Raw genomic sequence first — 24,473 nt, 5'->3', positions numbered from 1 at the left:
ACAAGATCGTACCAATCAACAACATGATGTGGCACTTGACGTATACCTGTATACTATTTTCATCACTCAACTGTAACCGTTCTTTTAAATCCCGTAGCCACGTAAGTCTTATGCCGCTTCCTCGACACTGCGACTTTAAGGGTGTGACCCCAAATTGGTTTAGACACTCCGCCTCTAAGGTTTCGAAACTACTCAAAGTCATCCCTGTAACTGGAAGACCGTCGGTTGGAAGACCGAATATCATAGCCACGTCTTCCAGTGTCACGTCACATTCACCAACCGAAAGGTGAAAGGTATGTGTGTCCGGGTGCCACCTTTCCACTGAAGCGTTTATCAGTGTTTTCTGACATTGAACAACCCCAATTTGGGCAACATGGTAAAAACCAGTAGATCGTAAATGCTCCTCCACCCTCTCATTGTACCGATCCAGCGGGATAGGGTGATCACATGTCAACATCCGTTTACCCTGCACACACATAGCAAAATCACGATTAGGGATTACACAACTATCATACACAACGTAAAAATATCTAATTAAAACATATAATTTTACTGATATTACTAAAACCTCCCCTAAAATAACATATTTCTATCAACATTATTCCAAAAAAATGATTCCACAAAAATTAACGAACGAAAACATTACAGTTAACTAATTAATTTTTATTACTAATATTATTACACAGAATTAAAAACAAGTCATTTTTATTACTAATCTACTATATTGAAAAAGATTCTCCACAATACTCCATTAATTACATTTAAACACACGGATTCCTAACTGTTATTTAAACATATAATCCTACATTGTTAAAACTAATTATAACAAGTAACTACTTAACTCTAATTTATAATATTATTACAAAAATTTATAAACAAGTCATTTTTAACACTGATATATTATATTAGAACAAAATTATAAACAAGAATTAATTATACTTAAACACACTTATCTAATTATCATTCAAATTCTTCTTCTTAAATTTTTAAAATTAATTATTATTCTTAACTAGTTAACTATAATTTCTACTATTGTTAAAAAAATTCTAAAAAACTATTTTTTTATTTCTAATCCAATATATTTACTAACCACTGGCTTATAAGAATAACGCAAATTAAACATATATATTTCTAACTACATATATTCCTAAATTTCTACAATATAACTATTTAACTATAACTTCTAATATTACTCCAAAAATTTTTTAAAAATGCCTGTTTTATTTTTAACCTATTATATTATAAATTATTTTAAACAACAATCAACTGCATATACATTTTTCTTATATATTTATTTCTAAATTTCTATCAATAAAATTATAAATTCAGTCATTCTCAGTGCAAGTTGTAACAACAATAAATTTAACTAAATTTTACAACTAATAATCAGAACTATGAAATATTAAAAAAAATTAACAAATTAACTTACATAATCAGAATAGTTGAAATATTTTACAATGTGAAGTTCCGACCGATCAATCTTTCTTAGTTTTAGTTTATGGGACATCTTCAAATTTTTTCCACTAGCCCACGGATGAGAAGCAGCAAGCTTTCAGGTTTCAGGGAGAAAGAAGATAGCATGCAACTCGGTGGGTGGGGAAGAAAGAAGAAAGTGAGTTCACCAAGAAGACTTATGGGGTTAAAGTGGGCACCGTTCTGAAGAGCTATGGACGTACGACACATGGAGAACTCTTGTAAAAATCGGACGGTCCACATAATTTCCGCAAGTCCCTCAGTTCGATTTGCTTATAGTAAGTCCTTCAATTCGATTTGTGTGTAAACTGACACCATACACATGTAAAATTTTTCTCCCCTCCATAACGCTGTCCAGCACCTACTTTACCTCCATAACTAAATTAATTTTCGAACTTTCTAAGCTATTCATTTGGTAGCCGTTAATTACACCTTTTGCAAACTTATATTTGTTTTAGATTCGTTATTAAGAAACGTAAATCAGACGGCATCTTGCATTAAAACAAACAAAGCCAGCCTCTAATTAGAGAGTATTATCGTCTCCAAATGTGTGTATGTTTTATTTTTCTCCTTATGGACATTTCTCCAAATTGTTTAACTGTTGGGAAAAAATGGGTATGAATACATACAATTTAATAAGCAAATAAATAGGATTCACAAATTACTAGATTTGTTCAACAAAAAAATTTACTAGATTTAGCATATATAAGCAATAGTTGTATGAACTGTTTAAACGTTATATATTTTGTGTATATAAGAAGATTTTGTGGCCAACTTGTTACTTATCAAAAAATAAATTTCAAGAAGACTAAAATTAGTTGTTAATATCAATCATGTAAATATTTAAAAGTCTTGAATTTAAAATTTGACAATTACTTAAATAAAGATGATAGAAATATTTATTTATAAAGTTATTTTGTTAAAAATATGTTTTTTTATTTAGTTATATTTAAAATAAAAATAATATTTTCATAACATATCAAAATTTAACTTTATAATTTATCATTCCAAAAAAAATTATTTTTACATAAAAATAATTATAAAATTTTCGTTGAATATTTACGTAAAAACTAGAAAAAAAATGACAGAAATTTTGCTGGAAAGAAAAGTTTAGGCTGTTTTTCTTAACAGATCCAACAGAAGTCTAAACCCATAATAAAACACAACTCGCAAAAAAAAAGAAGGTTATGAAAATATCGACAAAAGAAGAAACTCTAAATATGAACGTCCAAAAATTGAGGACAAAACCGAAAGAGAGGGTCACTTTGACTCTTTGCTAATAAAGAATATAATTTCAGTTGAATTGGACTAACTAATTTGATTTGGTCGAATGATCAATTTATTCGTGGAAATGGATCCTTCAGTTTTTTTAACATTTGAGAAAATATAGTGTGATCTCTCACCATTAATTTTATAAGTGAGGCTAAAATTAAATATGAGAGAGAAAACATTGAAAGGTGAAAAATCACAATTGATACCATTTATTTTTTTCTTCGTTAGAAAAGATATACTCCCATTTATTAAAAAAAAATTAGCCTAATTATGTACATAAAATCCTAAAAAATACAGTTCTATCTTTTTTTAATTAAGTTAGCTTTAAAATACCAATAATACTTTTTCATGTGCTGCTTTTAATCTAAAATCCTAGAAAAAAATTGATTTAAAATGTTATAATGTTATTATATTGGCACAACACTTTATTTTTGTATGATAAATACAAGTACATTTTTATACAAAGTATTTAAAGTATATAAAAATGTACTCTTATTATAAAAAAAATATTTAAAAAGTCATTAATTTTTATATGTTATTAAAATTTAATAAATACAAGTACATTTTTATATGTTATTTTTAATTCAATGTACTAATAGGAGTTAAAATTAATTTATATTTAATAATTTTATACTAAAATTAATTTACTATAATTTTGTTTTATACTTCTTTTAGTATATTTTTTTTATATTATATAGTATTTTTTCTAGTATCTTATTGTACAATGTGTAATTAGCCATTTAATTCGAAATGTGAGTAATTTAAATCAATTTGATTCGAACTACCCTAGGCCACGTACTCCAAGTAATTCGAGTTAATATAATCGATACAATTTGATTCGAACTACGTTCGAATATTGCTTTGGAGTAATTCGATGTGATTCAATTCGAATTACGTGTAAATATAATTCGAATTTTATTGATTCGAATTATATAAAAATCATATTTGGTGGAATGGTCTATCATAATTCATTTTGGTTGAATTGCATAAATTGTTTCCTCCCATGATTTAATAACGTTTTTTACCCTTATATTGGTTTACTCCATAAATTACTAAGCAATTAACCAACGGTCCTATTTCATATCTAGGTGAGAACTACCAAAGTACCAAGTACCAAACAATCCATTATTACATAACAACTACTTAAGTAGCAGTTGGACCCCCAAGAAAACTTTGGGGCCTAGAAGAAAGAGGTTTCCACTTTGGTGAGTTTTTAATGGCAAGCCCATTACTAGAACTAGAAGGATAGTAGCCTAACGTGTATGTGTACCATAAATTTTTGACAGATAATAATAACAATAATGCCACTCTTATGACTTATCAGTAAAGCATTCGTCAACGATTTTAACAATTTTAAATCTTAAAGGACGCCATATAATGTATAGTAAATGAAAATGAAAATAGTTTCTAGCTAAAGTGCTGAACTAAAGAACCAATTTTTAACTAGACTTTAATTTCACCCGCTTTTTTCTTTCTCCTTTATTTTCCTTCGCTAAACAAACAAGCCTTAGTGTAACTGAATTAAGGAGAAAAATATGAATGGAATAAATAATTATGAACCTTTTCCTAAGCAAATGGACATGATGCATGGCACCAATAATTTAGCTTGTATTGTTTCTTTGTCCTTATTGTAGATGGCACGTGCCTTAAATGATGATGTCTCCCATATAATTGATAGACACATGGTTCCTTTCGGGGAAGAAAGGGGTGCCATTTGTGATGGTGTGGGTGAAGAAAATAAAATAAAGAGTGAATACCAAGTTCGATCTCTAACAATTATTTCGAAAGGACAACGAGACTTCTAAAAAAAGTATTTAATTCGATCTTTGATATTTTTCTGGAACAGATTAACGTGTAAAAAAAAACATTAATTTTTTTGGCACTCCCATAAAAATAAATCTCAGGAATCGAATTGGATATTTATTTTTGTCAAATGTCTCGTTCTCTTTTGAGGTAATTGTAAAAGACTATTTTGAATTTTTTCTTTAAAATGAAATCACCTATCATTTTCTTATCATAATAGTAGAATGAAAAACAAGTTAATTTTCCGAATTCAGTCACTATTCACTTGGCTCAGTTATGCTATCCATTGATTATTATGAATTATGATATGAGAAGTGCACCCTAACCAGAATTGAAGCAATGAAAAACATAATTAAGTATCTTTAGTTTGCATTTGGATTTAATATCCAATCAAAAAAAGGGAAAAAAGTACTACAAAATTCGGTCAATGGCTTTTCATCCAACGAGTCATACACCGCCACGTGGGAAATCTCCAGGTGGACCCCTTTAACTGGAGAGCACAATAAAATCACCGTCACGAGAGTGACGAGACATCATTCATTCACTTCTCCCCACAACAACAGCACCATCCCCCTTTTCCTCTTTCAAATTTTTGCGTAGATATTTCTTTTTTTTTTCTTTTTCTTTCAAATTTGGCCACCGCTCAATAAACACTACACTTGAGAGTTTAGATCTGAAACCGCTGAAGCCACAGTGAAGAAGAACAACAACAATGCCACCTACTGAGGCAGATTTTGATCTTAGGGTAAACCCTAACATACTCTTCCTCACTCTGCATTTGTTCCTTTCTTCTAATTGTGTTTTCTTTCTGGTTTGTTTTGCAGCCTTCTTCTCAGGCTTCTACTTTCACCAGCGGGTGAGTTAGTTAATCCTCGCTGACTCGCTCTTCTTCTTCTGTGCTTTGCTGCTTTTATCTCCAGCCACATTTTCGGTTTTCAATTTTGATTCTTCTTTTTTCGTCGTTTCAGAGAGTACACGTTCGCCGATGTGGACAATTTAGAGCATTGCGCCAAGTATTTGAACCAATCTCTCGTCACTTTTGGCTTCCCTGCTTCCCTCGATCTCTTCGCTAATGACCCCGTGAGATTCAATTTCGTTTTCTCATCTACATTGTTTTCTCTTGCATAATCATTGTTACTAGTATTATTATTATTATTATTTTGGGAAAAAATTTTCAAAGGAGGTTGTTTTTGGTAGGTTTCAATTGCACGGACTTGCAATTGCATATACTTCTTGCTGCAACAGAGGCAGCGCGACGTGGAGTTCAGAGAGTCTGCTAATGACCAGAGACAGAGGTAAATTCTCATTTCAGAGCTTAATTAAATGTTCTAGCCATTTGAGGATTCAGCATAAGATGCAAAATTCTCTTGCACGGTACCTGAATGAATGGTGTTGTAGATTATTATCCGACATATCAAGATTGGAGGCCAAAGTTGAGAGGCTTGAAGGGCAACTACAAGCCAAAGATAGAGAGATAGCTACTATTACTAGAACGGTGAGCATATAAAAAAATATAGTTTTAGCAAACGTAAAGTTTATGATATTTCTTGCTTAAAGGAAAAGATCGAGTGTATCACTTTTGCAAGCATTAAACTGTTTACTTTATTACAAAGTAATGCTACTCTATTTTTCTTTTCATTTTTTTTAATATGGGTATTTAATTTTTCTTGACTAGGAAGCTAAAAACACAGCAGCTCTCAAGGCCCAAATTGAGAAGCTGCAGCAGGAGCGGGATGAGTTTCAGAGAATGGTTATTGGTAATCAGGTTAGAGAATGGATCTGCTTTGCCTATTGCTGTGTGTTGTTTGCCAAACTGTGCTTCAAAATCGATAATTTCTAACTCTTAATTGCTTTGACTATTTGAATGGTCCCAAAGCAAGTAAAGACTCAACAACTGCATGAGATGAAGAAGAAGGAAAAGGAATACATAAAGTTGCAGGTAGGACATATCAGGTTTTTCTCATACAAAGAAGCAATGTATTTAAGTTATTGGTGCTTGCTTAGTACGAACTTTACTGATGAAATATTGCATGACTCCGTAAGTTGTTAGTTCTCAATTCGAGGGGGTGATAATTCTACTTGCAGGAGAGGCTAAACCAAGTGTTGATGGAAAAGAAGAAGGAGTCAAGGTCAGGCATGGAGATAATGAATCTTCTCCAGGTATCAACCATTCATGTAGTTTTTATCTCTGCACAGAAGATCTTAAATTTCGTATTAATTAGGTGTCTATGATGTGTGTAAACAGAAGGAAGGCCGGCAACGTGGAACATGGAATGGGAAGAAGGCTGACAATGATTTTTATAAAAAGATTGTATGCAACTTGATAAGCTCTTGCCCTGTAATACCAAACCCATAGCATTGTGAAGACATCATTTACAATTTTTTTATTTATAATGTTGGAAGGTGGATGCATGTGAAGCAAAAAATCAAGAACTAATGGCAGAGAATACCGATTTAAGAGCATTATTGAGATCAATGCAGGTAGGCTCCTGATATTTAATTGTTGTTATTCACTGAAATTCCTACATGAAGACAAGTTTGTGGATTTATGTATGTTTTCTTCTGCACATGTTTTCTTTCATTCTATTTGATGTTATTTAGGATCTTTCATTTGCCTTTGTTAAATATTTATTTTTCTACTTGTTTTTCATCAATTTTTTTTTTCTTAAAATAATCTGTTTCTCCTTTAAAATCTGTGTTACAAAGGCCATATTTCTGTTGTATACCATTCCCTTTGAAGCAGGGTCCTTGATTATCGAATTACTGACTGTACTTATCACAGGGGGATATGCGTGATTTCCTAAATGCTCCTAATGGACTAGTGAAGGAATCTATGACCTCCAGCGAAAGATCTGACAGTGATCCGTCGCAATCTCCATTGGTTGGGAGGATGGTGTGGAAACTGTATAATGTTTCATATTTTGTTCCCAGTGTGAAACTACCAAGTGAAACTAGTTAGTTTGTTACTTGCAGGATGTATTTGATCTTCCTTTTCACATGGCCAGAGATCAGATAGAAGAAAGTCTTCGAACCAAGATGGCTTCCATAAAGGTATCTATATCTTTCAATCTGTAAGTATTTTTGGATAGAATTGGCTTGTTTTGATTATTAATGCTTGAAAGTTGAAATATGAAGGAGCGCATGCATCAATTGCAAGATGCTCAGAAAGGGGCTGAAGTTACTTCAGAGGCTACTGAAAGGGAACTTGAGCTTGAAGCACAACTTGTTGAAGCAAGGAGCATTATACAGGAGCAGGTAATGTTTCATACTCTTGCAATTGCAATGACAAGTTAGGAAAATCAGGAACTAACTGTGAAAATTGAGGAAGAATAGAATAAATAACCTTGTATCTAGTCAAATGGTTTTTTCTTCCAACAAATCCAAAATCTTTCTCTTAATCACTATTTTCAATGTAACAACATAGTTTCTTGGTGCTGGTGTGTGTGTTAATTTGACAATGCATTGCCTCTCTAGGACTGAGAATTGTGATAATGTGTATTTGCAGGCATCCATAATGTCAAAACATCTTGCCAAGTCTGACAGGCCAAGGTACTCTTAGATTTGTTAAGATCTGTCAAATTATGCATGGATACGGCAAATTAACTTGCTTCAACAACTTTTACAGGGACTCTATCATCCCATCGGCAGCTGAGGTATGCATATTATAGTATGGTTTCATTTTTTTTTCCATTTTAAAAATAATTTTTCATGCGAGAATTCGGTTATAGATTCTTTTTAATAACCAACACACTTTCAATTCATCAGTGAGATGCTGAGGGTTTTTTTAGTATCAACATGTGGATTTCTTGTGGTTGATTGATAAGTGACCATGTGCAATAATTTGCAATGTGGTATACATTATTTTGTAAAATGATTAGGCCTCAAAGCTCAAACAAACATGATGTTTCGTTTTACGCAGATGTCCGGTTGTTGAGTCTGCTATCCTGTTTTCGTACATGATAGATATAGAATATCTTTTGCACACCGAATTATGTATGCAAATTGGAGGTTAGGCACTTAGGCATTTGTTAAGTGAGGCTCACTTCTGTTCTAGGCTCATTTAACTCATTCTTAGAAATCTAGCTCCTAATAGACTTGTTTGTTACCTGAAATCTTGAAGCTAAATTGTTACCGCTGGGACTTATAGAGCTGTGGCCATACTTATTCCCCTGCTGTGATGATAGTGGTAGTAGTGTTGATGTACTATTAACCTTCCATGAGGTCTCCATTTCTGATTCCTGTATTTGCTACATATAATTACGATTAACATATGATTGTGGTATTCAATCTCGAAAGTTAAAATCTTTATTACGTGTAACAACCAACCTGCCAATTGGTGGTAGCTTGTAATAACATAAGGTGAAACCATTGCTATCATTACTTTCCATTTAGCAGTTGATTTGTTGTCACTTGTCACTTGCTTCTTAATATGTGAAATTGATATGGCCTGCGTTGTGATATTGTCCTTTCTTGAATTACAGGCAGTGTGTAACTAACAAAGTTGAGGGCACTTACACTTGATGCTTCGCATGATAGTTGTTTATGTACACCTCTAGTGTATATGCAGGAACATCAAGGTTCTAGCATGTGTAACTGATCTTGCGGGTCCGTCCTACACTGCCTTGTTTTATGCCAACAAGCTCTGTATGGTGGAATGTTATTGTAATTATTATGATGTTGTAATTAGTCTTGTACTCTTAGGTTGGAACTATTTCTAGAAGAGAAAAGATATTGATGTCACAACTAACCAAATTTAGTAGCTTTTAATATTGGCATCTACAAGATTTCTGCTACTATTGGCTCTTGAAGCTGTAAGGTAGGCCGTAGTCTTTAAACTTTTTCTGTACAATTTTTTTTAATATAAAATGACAATTTTTTTAAAATGATGTTTATATAACTGTGTACATTTTTGTTTTGTATATCTTATTCCTTATCAATCATTTTTACTATGAATAGAAGGTATACAAGAGAGATTTATACTTATGTTGTGTACATAACATTTCTTATCAATTATTTTTAAGGGTAAAAAACTAATAAGCCAACTGGCTCAAGAAATTATGTAAATACGCCAAAGCAAAAATCGTTTCAGCAATAAGCCAGATCGCATTTTTATATAATTCGAACCAGGTTGGTTCGAACTCTATTTCTTAGTAAATCGAACCGGGTGAGTTCGAATTAGGGTTTTTCGTTGGTAATAAATCGAACCAGCCTGGTTCGAATTAAGAATGAAGGTAATTCGAACCAGGTTGGTTCGAATTACAGAGAGAGAAGGTTGCCATGTAATTCGAACCGGATTGGTTCGAATTACACCAATCATAGTTCGAACCAGGCCGGTTCGAATTAGTGTGAGACTGAGCTGTATATATAAGGTTCCAAACGTGAATTAGTCTCATTAGAGGGAGTAGGATGGCTAGTGAGGAGAGTTTTGTGGTTTTGGTGCACCACAGAGGATCTGTTAATAGAAAAACTCGTTCCAGAGTAAAGTTCACAGATAAGAATCCGCTATGTATTGTCATAACATCTACGACGAGTTATGATGACCTTGTTAGCGCTGTGCTAATGAAGCTCGGTCTGGAGGGTGTGAAGCGGGTAAAGAAGTTTTTCTATCGAATTCCAGTCACGGTGCTACAGAATACGGTGAAGTATGATTGCTTCACGATTAATAATGATGTGGACTTGCAAGTAATGTTTCTTTGTCGGCGGCAGTTTCCGGAGGTGAGGACACCGGAGTTGTTGGCACGGCTGGTTGATGTTGTATCCAGTTCCGGTGGTTCGAACAGGAATACGAACACTATAGCGAATCCAGCAGGTTCTAGTTCCCGGCCTGCCGTTGCTTCCTCGTCCGTCCCTGTGTACGAACCAGTGGTCCAACATGTCGCCTCCCCATCTTTCGCTGTTGACCTCAATGGCACCGAAGGCGACGAGGTAGTGGAAAGGGAAGATTTGCCTAACGCTTTAGTGGGAGTTGCACCTGTTGGCGTAGGAGACGGTTTTTTGGACGATGAAGAGGAGGATGACGTCGAGCCGGATATGATTGACGATGATAGCGCTGATGATATTGGAGCGACTGGGCCTGCATTCGAGGTAGGTGGTTCTAGCTCTGGCACACAGCAGTATCCACCACATTTTTCCTCGTTGGACTTGGACGCCATGAGACATGAGGGGGTTTTAGGGCATGCTGTTGGATTTGGAGCTAGAGATGCGGAAGGAAGTACTGGTCTGACAGAGTTCCAGGTTGGTCAGCAATTCCAGGATAAAGATGAGGCCCTTTTAAGTGTGAAGACTTACAGCATCCGGCGAGGGGTACAGTACAAGGTGGTGGAGTCCAATCACCGCCGGTATGTGGGCAAGTGTTCCGAGTTTGGGAATGGGTGCACATGGTTGATTCGACTGAGTCTCCGGAAGCGCAAGGGCATTTGGGAGGTCAAACGGTACAATGGACCTCACACTTGCCTGGCCACATCCATCTCGAGTGACCACAGGAGTTTGGATTATCATGTGATTTCGGCGTTCATTATGCCAATGGTTAGGGCCGATGCATCCGTGAGCATCAAGGTGCTCCTGAACGCCACGGCAGCGCACTTCGGTTTTAAGCCGACTTACCGGAGGGTTTGGATGGCGAAGTAGAAATCTATTGCCATCATATACGGTGACTGGGATGAGTCCTACAACGACCTGCCTAGGTGGGTGTTGGGTGTGTAGCTGACGATGCCTGGTAGTGTTGTCGTCCTTAAGACGACCTCGGTTCGAGTTGGAGGACAAGTGGACGAGTCTCAAGCGTACTTTCAGAGGCTTTTCTGGACTTTCCCGCCGTGCATCGAGGCATTCCGTCATTGCAAGCCGCTAGTGAGCATTGACGGCACACATCTGTATGGGAAGTATGGGGGGACGTTGCTCATCGCGATTGCACAGGACGGCAACTCGAACATTCTACCTGTCGCATTCGCCCTAGTAGAGGGTGAGAATGCGGAATCCTGGACATTCTTTCTCTCGCACCTTCGACATCACGTGACCCCGCAACCCGGTCTGCTGGTTATATCGGACAGGCACAACGGCATTAAGGCTGCGCTTGAGGCCCCTGACGGCGGTTGGCTACCGCCATCTGCGTACCGTGCATTCTGCATACGACACGTAGCGGCTAATTTTGCCCTAACCTTCAAGGGCAAAGACGCTAGGTGGCTACTAGTGAACGCGGCGTATGCGAAGACTGAGGTTGAATTTGATTACTGGTTTGATATCCTGCGATCTGAAGATCCGGCGATGTGTGAGTGGGCGAACCGGATTGATTACTCGTTGTGGACTCAGCACCGTGATGAGGGGCGGAGATTCGGTCACATGACGACGAACATCTCCGAGTGTGTGAACTCTATCCTGAAGTGGGTCAGAAATCTCCCTGTAGCATCCCTGGTGAAGGCAACATATTGTAGGCTTGCGGAACTGTTTGTTCGCAAGGGGAGAGAGGCTGAGGCCCAGATGGGAACAGGACAACCATTCAGTCAGCATTTGGTGAAGTGTATTGAGGCCAACATGAAGACGGCCAGGTGCTTCACGGTGACGCTGTATGACCGGGATAACTCCGAGTTCACGGTAGCAGAGACCACTCCGACTGGTTCTTTCTCCTTGGGTACTTACAGAGTATCACTTGCCTCTCGGACATGTGACTGCGGCTACTTCCAGGCTCTTCATTTCCCGTGTCAGCACGCACTTGCATGCTGTGCATACTCACGGGTCACCTGGACCTCATACGTTCACAGCGTCTATCAGATTAGCTCGGTGTTCAATGTGTATCGGATGGGATTCACACCTCCGATCCCGGAGGGCTTCTGGCCACCATACGACGGGCCCACGGTGATTCCAGACCCTGACAAGAGGCGTGCCAGAGAGGGTCGTCCTAGATCCACTAGGATACGGACGAATATGGACCAGGCGGATCCGAATCGGCCTAAGAGGTGCGGCCTATGTCGCCAACCCGGACACACACGACGTAGTTGCCCACAGGTTGCAGGCTCGTCTCAGACAGGACACCATTAGTGTTCATGTTGTTAGTGTTAGCATTATCTACATTAGTGCGCATCTTGCTAGTCTTAGAGTTATTTAGATTATTTCCCATGTTGTTAGTCTCAGTATTATTTACATTAGTGCACATGACTTTTAGTTTAATTGTTGCGAGTAGTAATGAATATGGCTTCTTTAATTATGTATTTTTTTCTTTAAAGTTCAATCATGTATGATAGTGGATTGTACTTTTTTTGTTATGTTATAGTCTGTGTACCTATGTTTTTTTTTTTATTTGTGTTCTGGGACATTCATTTTGTATGATCAATGAATCTTGAAACAGTTTAGTGTTTATTTTTTCTTATTAAATTGTGTCCGGGTTGGCGACATAGGCCGCATCTCTTTGGCCGATTCGGACCTGCCTCGTCCATACAGCTAGCTCAGTCTCACACTAATTCGAACCGGCCTGGTTCGAACTATGATTGGTGTAATTCGAACCAATCCGGTTCGAATTACATGGGAACCTTCTCTCTCTATAATTCGGCAACCTTCTCTCTCTGTAATTCGAACCAACCTGGTTCGAATTACCTTCATTCTTAATTCGAACCAGGCTGGTTCGATTTATTACCAACGAAAAACCCTAATTCGAACTCACCCGGTTCGATTTACTAAGAAATAGAGTTCGAACCAACCTGGTTCGAATTATATAAAAATGCGATCTGGCTTATTGCTGAAACGATTTTTGCTTTGGCGTATTTACGTAATTTTTTGAGCCAGTTGGCTTATTATGGTTTTTTACCCTATTTTTAATATTAAAAATAAGAAATGTACAAAAAAAATTACGAAAAGCATTATTTGTATGAAAAAGTGCATATAACATTATTTATATGAAAAGCAAATACAAATAGATTCATTGGGATGTAGGGTTCTAAAATTGACAATATATTTTTTTTTATTCCTATAGTTTGTTAAGCCTAGGTATACTGACTATATTTTTATCAAGGGTAAATATTAAATTAGTTCCTACGTTTGGCGTAATTATATTTTGGTTCTTAAGGTTTAAAATGTCCTATTTGAATATAAAAAAGTTTCATTTAACTTCAGTGTAGTCTCACCGTAAGATTAAAGTTAAATAATTAACAAAATGTCTAACATGACAATAGAATTTATTATTTTTCTTACAATTTAAATGAAATGTTTTCTATAGAACTAAGAAAAATGATAAATAAATATATTGATACATCCACGATTGATTTTGTGCCTCTGGAGCTTGTACTTATTCTTCATATTATCAACTTTGTTCTTGTACTGCTGTCATGTAAGATATTTTGTTAATTATTTAATTCTGACCTCACGATGGAACTAAATTGGAGTTAAATGAAACTTTTTTAGATTCAAATAGGACACTTTAAACCTTAAGGACCAAATTAAAATTACGCCCAAAGATAGAGGATCAATTTAGTATTTTACCTTTTACCAATGATTTGCACTGTTTTTTACTTTTGTTTTTTCTTTTTTGGTGTTTTGAAGATTTCTACTTTCATTATTCTTTATTCTTTTAGGTTCTGGTTCCTTTTTAAGTTTTTCTCGTCGTCAGTGTGTGTGTTTTTTCATTTTTTATTAATATTTTTTAGTGGCAATATATTTTATTAGTATTTTTTTTTTGGTTTTATGTTTAGTTTTTAATACACAAAGGGGCTGGCCTAGCGTTCTTTCATGGCTTAGACCCAATATACTTTAAAATGGCTTGAATTAGTTGTTGATCACAGACCAAGAGAACAAAAATTCAAAAAAAAAGGTAGTTGATCAACAAAATTAAAAGAGAACGTACTTGACTTAATTTTTAACTTTGAAGAATGAAGGTGAGAAGTTGATGAGTTTCTGATGACAGTAACTACTAGTCAACTACCATGTTATTTTCTAAAGGAAAATACATATACATTAAATTATATTTTGTATATAAATATATGTATTGTTTAATTTATTTTTAATATATATTTTATATTTTAACATATATTTACACTTACCATGGTTATTCTAAATAATTCCCCTCAACTCAACTTAACAAGCTGGGGGTTTTACTTTTTACATATTGCATATTAATATAAAAGTGATATATGATGCATAATAATATATAATGCATGCTTGTTACTTGTTCATTAAGAGGTCAGGTGTGCACAATTTCATCCATTACATTTCATTTCATATCAAAGTAGTGTGTGTGTGTTATTATATTCAAAATGTAAACATAAAAGTAATTAAATCAGAACTTACTACGATATAACATTACAAACAACGCTACTCTCGCCTTGCAATGGAAACCATAACACGCACATTAGGGAAGCAACCCAAGTTGAAGGGTCTTCCATAAATCACCCTTTCCCTCGAAGATGAAGACGAAGAACAAGAACAAGAAGAAAAAGAAGAGTAAGACAACACTGAGCCACGTGGTGATGATGATGTCATCATTGTTGATTCTGAATCCGAGCTGTAATCTACATTATTATTCAAGAAACCAACATCCTCGTCATAACAACAACAACCACCTTCACTGTTGTTACATTCTTGCTGTGCTTTCTTGCTCCTCATCATTATTCTTCTTCCCCGCTTCTTCCAAAATCGAAGCCTCATGAGCTTGGTGTGTTTACTGGGTTCATAGTGGATGCATGGCTTTGGGAGGCCAAGGCTGACAAGTGCCGGCGGAGGAGTCAGCGGAGGAATCACTTCCTCCGGTGACTTCTCTTTCGCAACCCCGGGTTGCTTTTCCCATTTAAACGGAACCCCTCCTTCTCCGCCGCCACTACGGTAGTATGAGAGACGAGACGAGCACCCCACCGACGATCTTCTTGACAGAATCTTACTCATCACTGCTCTCTCACTTTGGTTCTCAAAATCCATCTTAATTTCCAAATGAACAATGCTTCTTAATATGTGTGTGTGTGAGTTATTTAAGGACATACACAACTCTCTATCTATGTAATATATATATAGAGATAATTAGATATGGAATTTGATGATGTTGACTATTTTGAGTTTGTGTTATTGTTAGTTAGATTGATTATTGTTGATGGTGTGTTTGTGTTAATTACTTGTAGTTTGAGTGACTTGAGATGTCTTTTTTGTAATCACAAGGAAACAAATTGAAAAAGGCATAAAGAGTGTGTGTGTGTTGTGTCGTTATTTCTAAGTGACTAATATAATTATCATATTTGTATTGTTGGGCGGTCTCTTCTGCATGTGAGATTTAACCAAACCCTTAAAAATTGCCATTACCCTTCTTAATTAATTTAATTTCTTAATCACACTACTTTTAATTATACATGTAAGGCATATACATATATTTCTCAACCAGTTATAGTTCAAGGAGACCACTTCGAAAAGACACTAAAAATGTCTTTTTTTTAATGTTTATATGTGTTATGATATTATTAGAAATTTTTATTAAATCGGTTAGTAATTTATTTTTTAATAAATTTGAACAAAATTAATTTAATATACCAACAACAATAAATTCAATTGGCCGCGTTATAATTATTAGACCTGATTTGATCCGATCGATTTATACCATTTAAATCGAATTATGTTTAAATTTTTTGATAAAAAGACAAATATATTCCTAATTTTTTGTTTTAAAAAAAATGATCTAGTGAATTATGTAAATTAGTTGGTTTAACCGAATCTGATAACAATTAGATTTATTGTTATTGTTATAAAAAAATTAGTTTTATTCTAATTTATTAAAAAATTCAGAAATAAATGATTCATTAATACATGTAATAATAATGCGACATATAAGTGTCTTTGCAAAAAGATATTTTATGCGTCCTCCATAATTCAAATGACATACTATAATTTTTTAATATTGAGAAATCATCAAAGTAATAACATTTACATTTAGAAAAATAAATATTTGTTTAAAAATTTATTTAAGATTGAAAAGGATATATACTTTTTAACTTAACGAACCTTACATTTTGTTTATTCTGAAAGATTAATACAGGATAACTAATTGAACTTCTATTTGTGAACAGCTTTGGTTGGGAAATTGATTCTCTTTTGTTTCTCCATTGCGAAGAAAGCAACCTTCCGTTACTTTGGAAACTACCTAATGTTATTACGTTCATTGAATTTTTATGATTAATTACAAAGCTACTAGCTATCTAGTATATACTATTGTAAGAATGAAGTTGTTTATGAAGTAGATAGTTGACTTTTGACAATCCTTATCTTTAGTTAGACCCGTCGTTTTAATATAATTTCTTTGAGCATGATTTTGGAATAAGCTAACTCGTATATATACACATCTTAGTCTTATTAATATTCTAATTCTATATATGAATAGCCTTGATTAAGGAACACGACCACTTTTGTTCTCATCAGCTTCGAGAAAAAACCCCTTTTAAAACGTTAGAATATTAGTATTTGTTTGGACCTTATTATTTTGATAAAAAAAAAAAAATTTAATAAAAAAGATTTATTTTTATTGTTTTTTTTGTGTTTAACAAATTTTTAATAGTAAAAATATAAAATATTAAAAAAATAATTCAAAAAAAATATTTTTTTAAAAGTTCACCCAAACAAATCTTTAATCTATATTATGCTCAAAAGCCAGTAAAAGGTCTTGCTAAAATATAAACCCGAAGTCACAAACGCTAATAACTAGTTTCATTTAATTTGATTGTGGTTATGTATCATTTTATATATGATGTATAGTTTGAATATATTGGGGTAACTTCCCTTATACATGATTGTCAATTAATATAAAGTCATATATAATATCTTGCTATTCACTCACAGTGTAAACGCGTGTGCCTCTCCGATCACACTCTATCATGTGCCTTAGCTTCTATCTCATGGATGCATAGTTGTAACTAGTTGTTACATAATGTGAAAATAGTGTGCTTATTAATAAACATGGTATTAATTTGTCTCAAACTCATACAAAATTCCCTTCAATACCTTTACTTTCAAAGGGTTCGAAGAATAGACTAGAGTTTTCTCATCAGCATTTCTTTTTAATCTTCAAATGGCTAGTGAATATATAATTATTGTTGTTTATTCGAATATAATAATATCATATAAAGATGATAGTACATATTTTAAATACAGTTATTTTGTTATTATACATATTGGGCAGATGTATTTGTTGATAGTGTTGGGCCAGTATGAGCACAATCTAATTAATCATGTGTCAAATAATTTGTTATTATTATTATATTAAAATGTTAATATAATAAGGTTTTAGATTAAATTTAGAGATTTATTATTATGATAGTGATCATAATATTGAGAAATAAATCTTTTATAATTTAATCTAAATTGTTATTGGTCATAGAATTATTGATATTAATAATCCGGAAATACCAATATATATATAATGGTATTCATTGGATGAAAATTAATAGATCTCATTTATTAAATTATATATATAGATGGTGCATATAGAGATATGACCATTGAACTGGCTCACTTTGAGATTCCTAATGGTTATAATTACCGTATATTTGTCAATAGGATATTCTCAAGATGAACATGGTAATAGAGTTTCCTTTAACATGCGACTGTCATAGTAATTAACAATGTATTTATTATACTTTGATTCCAGACACCTAATACCCTAAGGTGCTAGTTGAATGGATATTGGGTATGATTTAAATACTTGTAGAATTAATGATTAGTCAATAAGGAATCCGTCAACTCTCGGTAAAGAGTTTGAGCTCTATAAATGACTGAGATGAATAAAACATTGGCCAAGGAGATTGAATGAATGAAGAAATGAGTTTCTTAGGTCATTCACAGTTCATTATAATAATGGTAACAAGTTAGAGTTTGACAATTAAATCATACTCTAAGGGTTAACCAAGAGATGAAAAGATGGAAGGAATTATACTTTGTTCTTCTAAGGTTCTTAGTAAAAAATATATTACTTCATACTATCAGGTCGTTGAGGAGTGTTGCTAGACGCCAACCTTGATTAGTAAATTTAGTATGACTAATTTACTACCCGCTTAGTATTGAACCTATGGGGTCACACATTAACGAGTGTTCTAATCTTTGCTGTAAAATTATTTAATTATTATTTTGATTTGATCAAATAAATAATTATATTAATTCAAATGTAATATTATTATATTCTTTGCTAGCACCAACAATATAATAATAGTTTGATAATTGAGAATATTAAATGAGATTTGAGAATAATTAGTTATTCTATCTCTGAATTTGAATTATAAATTTGGATGAGATCCAAATCGATTATGTTTTAAATTGTTATGATATGATTCATAAAATTTGAAGGATTCAGATTTGGAATTTTAAGATATGATTTAAATTTGAATTGAGAATCAAATTTTAAATCAGTAACAAATCTCATACTATATATATGTATGCCAAGAGTAGAGAAAAGGAGAGAATAAAACACAAGAGTTTTATTCTTTTATCTCTACACAAAAATATATGTGAGCCTGATTCTTGGAGAAGAATTTTATGGCGTGCAAAGAGTTGCAAGAGGTTTCTCAATTTAGATCAGATGTCCATTGGTCAAGGAGTTGACAGTAAAGGTTGGTCTCGGTGTGGATACGCATAGTGCCTTCGTACCATCGAAGGAGAAAAAGATTTTTACTAGCGTACTGAGGTATTTAGATCTGATCTACTATAAATTACATTATTGGAATAAAATTTAAGCACAAAATATTTCTTAAAGATTACTTTCTTTTCTTCCGCTGCGTGTTATGAACACATGGTAATCCTTTAGTAGTATCAGAGCTTTGGTTTTTTTGTGTTTAAATTTTTATTCATATTTTCTTAAAGTTTGTGAATTAATAAGATTAATTCAAATTATTTTTTAAACATACGATGTATTTATATCCATTGAAATGGTTTTGTAATAAATTAATCGTTAATTTATTTTAATTATTTAATTGTGAGTAGTTTGTTTTTTTTATATATATAAGTGTATATATGAAGGTCAAATTTGATTTGATAATTTTTTATGGCTAAACGTTAGTACATAAAAAATCAAATTTTGATTTGATTGATGTGTTTTGAACACTATAATTTTAGAAATTAATTTTTCTAATATTCTTGATTATAAAGAGCGACCTGACAACTAGGAGTTTTATTTTCAAGATAATAATCAGTATATACATTTGATGTATTAGGAATTTAATTTTATATTTTGTCTAGATAACCTGGGAGTATAAAATTTAATCTATGAGTACTGATAAAAAATTCTCTAACAATATAGATAAATTCTAAAAGTTAGGAGATTGTCAAACAAATAAATTTATCTCTTCTTTACAAGGAGTAACCTAATAACCAGAAAACTTGTACTCAAAGATAGAATTTATTTATACATATGATGATGTATAAGGAGAATTAATTTTATACTTGAACCTAGACAACCTAGGGGTATAAAATATAATTCAGTTAAATAATTATCTGACAACCAGATAATTATTTGGGATTATAATTATATGGGATATAATTTAATCATGTTTATTTAGAATAGGTATGAGTAACAACTTGACAACCAAGGTACTCATTCATGATTCTAAATAATTTTGCCAGAAATATAGATTTCTTGATTTACTTTTATATTTTAAATTTTTAAATATGTCCATCTTTCGTATGGCATACTTGAAAGCAATAAATTGGCTATACATTGAAAATTATTCTTATGTATAAAAGGATTTCATGGACATGATAATCCTACTGAAATAATATTGTCCAATAAAATTGGTGATGGAATAGTCAGTACTTGTGAAGTATCTAAAATATTATTTTACTATAATATAGGCTGTTTTGACAACTATGAATTCTAATTTCAAAGGTATATATCCACTATTTATTATCAAGGTTCTGAAAACGGTTCGGATCGGCCGGTCGAACCGGTTGAACTGTGAACCGGATAGAAAGGCGACTCGGCCAGTCAGTAAAACCAGAGAATTTGAAAATTGTAATTGAATCGGTGAACTGGCCGATAATCGGTCGGTCGAACCGAACCGTGATTCGGCCAGTTTCTTTAGGGGAGAACGAAACGCTGCCGTTTCAGCTGCGGATATGCACATAGCCCTAACCCTATCCTCCCTTGCCAGATGCCCAGATCCAGATTCCACTCATTCCAGAACTCTCTGCCTCTCTCACACTCAGTCCAGGGTAGGGCTCCTCTCAATCGATCTCCTGGCCGTACCTCACCTCCGTCCAGCTACCGCCTTGTGCCGCCGCCGTCGTTCCTTTGAGCAGCCACCGTCTGCTCGCTCACTCTCTTTCCATCGCGCAGCAGCCATCAATATCAACCTTCCCTTCCATCGCGCAGCCATCGCAACCTTCCTCCATCGCGTGGCCACGCCGCCGCCGAAGGTGCTCCTCCGCAACCACTGTCCCGTTCGAAGGTTCTCCACCACTTCTCCTTGTCTTGGTCACTCGGTGTCTCTGTTTCCATCTTGCATGCTCTGTTGAAGGCTTTTTATAGGTAATTTTTTTTATTAACTGTGAATCTATGATTATGATCGAACCATTGTTTGATTCTGTGAAGCTCTGTGAACTGTGAAGTCAGTGAAGTGTGAAGCTCCGTGAATAATTTTTTATTAACTATGATTGAATTGTTGTTTGTTTCTTCTAGCTTCTAGTTCTAGGTAATTTTTTATTAACTATGTTTAGTCTCTTGTTGAACTGCCAGTGCTGCTACCTCTGTTGCTGTTTCTGTCGTGCCTTACCATCTTGTTACCACTGATTTCATCTGCCCTCATTCTTGTTCTTCTTCAAAATCATGCTAAATTTGTGAGTGTCCGTCCTTTTTGAATATGTTTATAAATAATAAGATTAGACATTGATTTTTCTAATTATGATTTTGGTCTATATTTGATGATGTTCAAATTTCAAGATTTTGTTACTGGCTCCTGAAAGTTGGATTTATTTTTCTAATATTCTTAACATCAGAAAGATTTGGAAGAGTTTGTTACTCTTTATTAAGAATGTGCTGAAACTTTGTTAAAATTTGGCTGAAAATTTTGTTATGAGTTAGATAGTTAGATATATAGATGGGATATGCCAAACTGAAACTTGAAGGTGGAGAATGTTTCGTATGTCCAGTTACTTATAGGGAGTAAAAATGGCATGTTACTTCAGAAACTGTAAACTTTGAAACTGTAAACTGTAAACTCTGAAACTGTGAACTTTGAAACTGTAAACTCTGAAACTGTGAACTCTGAAACTGTAAACTCTGTCTCCCTCTTTTATTTTTCTTTGAACTGATTCAACTGATCCTACTAAACTGAACTGTGAACTTTGGTTAATAATTGTTGTTTACTGATTACTGAACTGATTTTGCTTTGTTTAGTGAACTGGATTTTGTTGTTTATTGAATAATTGTGAATAATTTTGTTTAATTTTGGATGTTGTTTGTTGTGAACTTGAGAGTTGTTGGTTCTGCACTGATTTACAATTTTTTTTAATTCTGATTTTTGCTAATGTAGGTGATGAAGCCGATGATGCAGACTGGAACTTTGTTCGCTCTGTGAGAGTTAAAACATTACATATCAGTTCCCCTATCTTGGCTGCTAAAAGTCCCTATTTCTACGAGGTAGATTTTCTTTTGTCTTGATTAATTTTGCTAAAAATATTTTTAATTGCTTAGAGCTGTTTGTGTTATCTTATATTCCAGGAACCGTGAATTCTTTTTTTTAATCTTTTTTTGTATTTGGGATTCACTATTTTCTCATGTACATCCTTTTTGTTTGCTGGTGAAATTTTCATTTTCAATTTTTTCCGTCCATTCTTTTATAGAACACTTGTTTCTTTTCATGCCATTCTGCATGCTTTTCTGTGCAATGTTGCTTTTCCTTTGAATGTTAACTCATGTTATTTGTGCAGGTATCAAGAGGAGCTTATGACCTTGCCATTAGCTGGTATAGAAGCAGTAATTTCTAGTGATGATCTTCAAGTTGCCATTTTATGTTTGATTGGTTGTTTTGTTATTTGACTTTTGAATTTATATTTGAATGAGATTATAGTTTATGTAGTACTTTTAATTTGAATGATATTTTAAAGTTTACATTAGACTGTAATTATATTTTAATGTTTATTTAAACTAGTGGGAGTATTGGACAATATATTTTGAATTAAACAACTTTAGAAGTTAGAATGCCATTTGCCAAATGGTTTTAACTAGAATTGTTCTTGCAAGTATTTTTGGATATTTATTTTGTTATAAACAATTTATAATTGGCCTTAATATGATTAAGATTTGTGATCTTTTTTTGAAAAAGTCAATATGAGTATTGAGGATGCGTATCAAAATTGCTCTTAATGGTTGGTTTGACCAATAATAAAAATATTGAGTATTTTATTATAAGAGTTCAAAGTAAAATCTCTAACATCTAATTGATATTCTATTGGATAGAGAATGAGATTCTCTCAACGCACAAATACTAGTACTCTATGTACTCCATCATGTTTAAAGAAACATAGAATTTGATTTAGTTGAGTATCATTGTTTGTTAAATATTTGGCCTCATTTTAGAAATGTTGCTAAATTAACAAATTTTTTACCAAATCAATTTTTTATCCATATGAGATATGGAAAAGGCATAAGCTGAAAATCAAGAACATTAAAGTTTGGAGATGTCTTACATGTGTTAAGAGATTACACAATAATGATGTTAGGTCCGATAAATGAGATTTATTGGTTACCCTAAAAAATAATGAGATTATTTTTATCACTCTTCTTATGACAAAGTGTCTGTGATAAGAGGTTAACCTCCTTTTTTTAGAAAAGGGATTCAACCTTAAAGAAAAAGTGAAAGTACAATTACTTTTATTAGAATTGTATACCACTCAATAGAGGATATACTTTCTCCTGAAAGTATAAAAGGTTTGATCGTCAAACTAACTTTTTGAAAAAGTAGCCTATTTGTATCATTATACAATTCTATAAAGATAGATCTAATGGTTGCTTAGATTTTTTATAATCATGTTCAATAAGGATTGTCCTTAAAATAAAATTATGCACTATTGTAGTGGGAGATTTCATGTTTTGAAAAAATGTGATATTTATTATACACTAGATGTATTTTACAAAAAGTCAAGCAAACATGCTCAAGAGCAAAGGTGTTTAAGGTCAAAAGAGTTTTGACAAACACAAATGTGCATTAAAAAATTATATACATGATTGATTGGCTCTAGTGCAAGTGGGAGAAAATTGAGATAATAGTATGTCCAAGATCCAATCTATCATGATTGGCTCTTGTGCAAGTGGGAGATTATTGGGAATAAGCAGTATGACCACAATCCAATCAATCATGTGTCAAATAATTTGTTATTGTTATTATATTAAAATGTTAATATAATAAGATCCTAGATTAAATTTAGAGATTTATTATTGTGATAGTGATCATAATATTGAGAAATAAATCTTTTATAATTTAATCTAAATTGTTCTTGGTCATAGGATTATTAAAAAGGATATTAATAATCCGAAAAGACCAATATATATAATGGTCTTCATTGGATGAAGATTAATAGATCTTATTTATTAAATTATATATATAGATGGTGCATATAGAGAAATGACCATTGAACTGACTCACTTTGAGATTCCTAATGGTTATAATTACCGTATATTTGTCAATAGGATATTCTCAATATGAACATAGTAATAGAGTTTCCTTTAACATGCGACTGTCATAGTAATTAACAATGTATTTATTATACTTTGATTCCGGACACCTAATACCCTAGGGTGCTAGTTTAATGGATATTGGGTATGATTTAAATACTTGTAGAATTAATGTTAGTCAATAAGGAATCCGTCAACTCTCGGTAAAGAGTTTGAGCTCTATAAATGACTGAGATGAATAAAACATTGGCCAAGGAGATTGAATGAATGAAGAAATGAGTTTCTTAGGTCATTCACAGTTCATTATAATAAT

General features: G+C 33.3%; 4 protein-coding genes across 4 annotated transcripts; 3 read left to right on the top strand and 1 right to left on the bottom strand.

Moving 5' to 3' along the window:
- Positions 1-5,101: 5,101 nt before the first annotated feature.
- Positions 5,102-9,341, top strand: LOC107460100 (uncharacterized). The gene is made up of 16 exons (XM_016078431.3): positions 5,102-5,293; positions 5,373-5,404; positions 5,517-5,628; positions 5,746-5,843; positions 5,947-6,043; positions 6,224-6,313; positions 6,425-6,487; positions 6,634-6,708; positions 6,794-6,859; positions 6,952-7,029; positions 7,331-7,441; positions 7,522-7,599; positions 7,684-7,803; positions 8,054-8,097; positions 8,174-8,201; positions 9,030-9,341. Exons 1-16 carry the CDS (start codon positions 5,261-5,263, stop codon positions 9,042-9,044), a joined length of 1,140 nt encoding a protein of 379 aa, XP_015933917.1. The 5' UTR covers positions 5,102-5,260; the 3' UTR covers positions 9,045-9,341.
- Positions 9,342-9,954: 613 nt separating this feature from the next.
- On the top strand, positions 9,955-11,175 carry LOC107460984 (uncharacterized). The gene has a single exon (XM_016079416.1). It carries the CDS (start codon positions 9,955-9,957, stop codon positions 11,173-11,175), a length of 1,221 nt encoding a protein of 406 aa, XP_015934902.1.
- Positions 11,176-11,256: 81 nt separating this feature from the next.
- On the top strand, positions 11,257-12,579 carry LOC107460994 (uncharacterized). The gene has a single exon (XM_016079424.1). It carries the CDS (start codon positions 11,257-11,259, stop codon positions 12,577-12,579), a length of 1,323 nt encoding a protein of 440 aa, XP_015934910.1.
- Positions 12,580-14,715: 2,136 nt separating this feature from the next.
- Positions 14,716-15,481, bottom strand: LOC107461250 (uncharacterized). The gene has a single exon (XM_016079737.3). The coding sequence runs from the start codon at positions 15,439-15,441 to the stop codon at positions 14,842-14,844; it is 600 nt and encodes a 199-aa protein (XP_015935223.3). The 5' UTR covers positions 15,442-15,481; the 3' UTR covers positions 14,716-14,841.
- Between the last annotated feature and the right edge of the window lie 8,992 nt (positions 15,482-24,473).

Source organism: Arachis duranensis, chromosome 1, assembly GCF_000817695.3.
Source record: "Arachis duranensis cultivar V14167 chromosome 1, aradu.V14167.gnm2.J7QH, whole genome shotgun sequence".
Classification (NCBI taxonomy): Eukaryota; Viridiplantae; Streptophyta; class Magnoliopsida; order Fabales; family Fabaceae; genus Arachis; species Arachis duranensis.
This window is presented reverse-complemented; position numbering and strand designations above follow the sequence as displayed.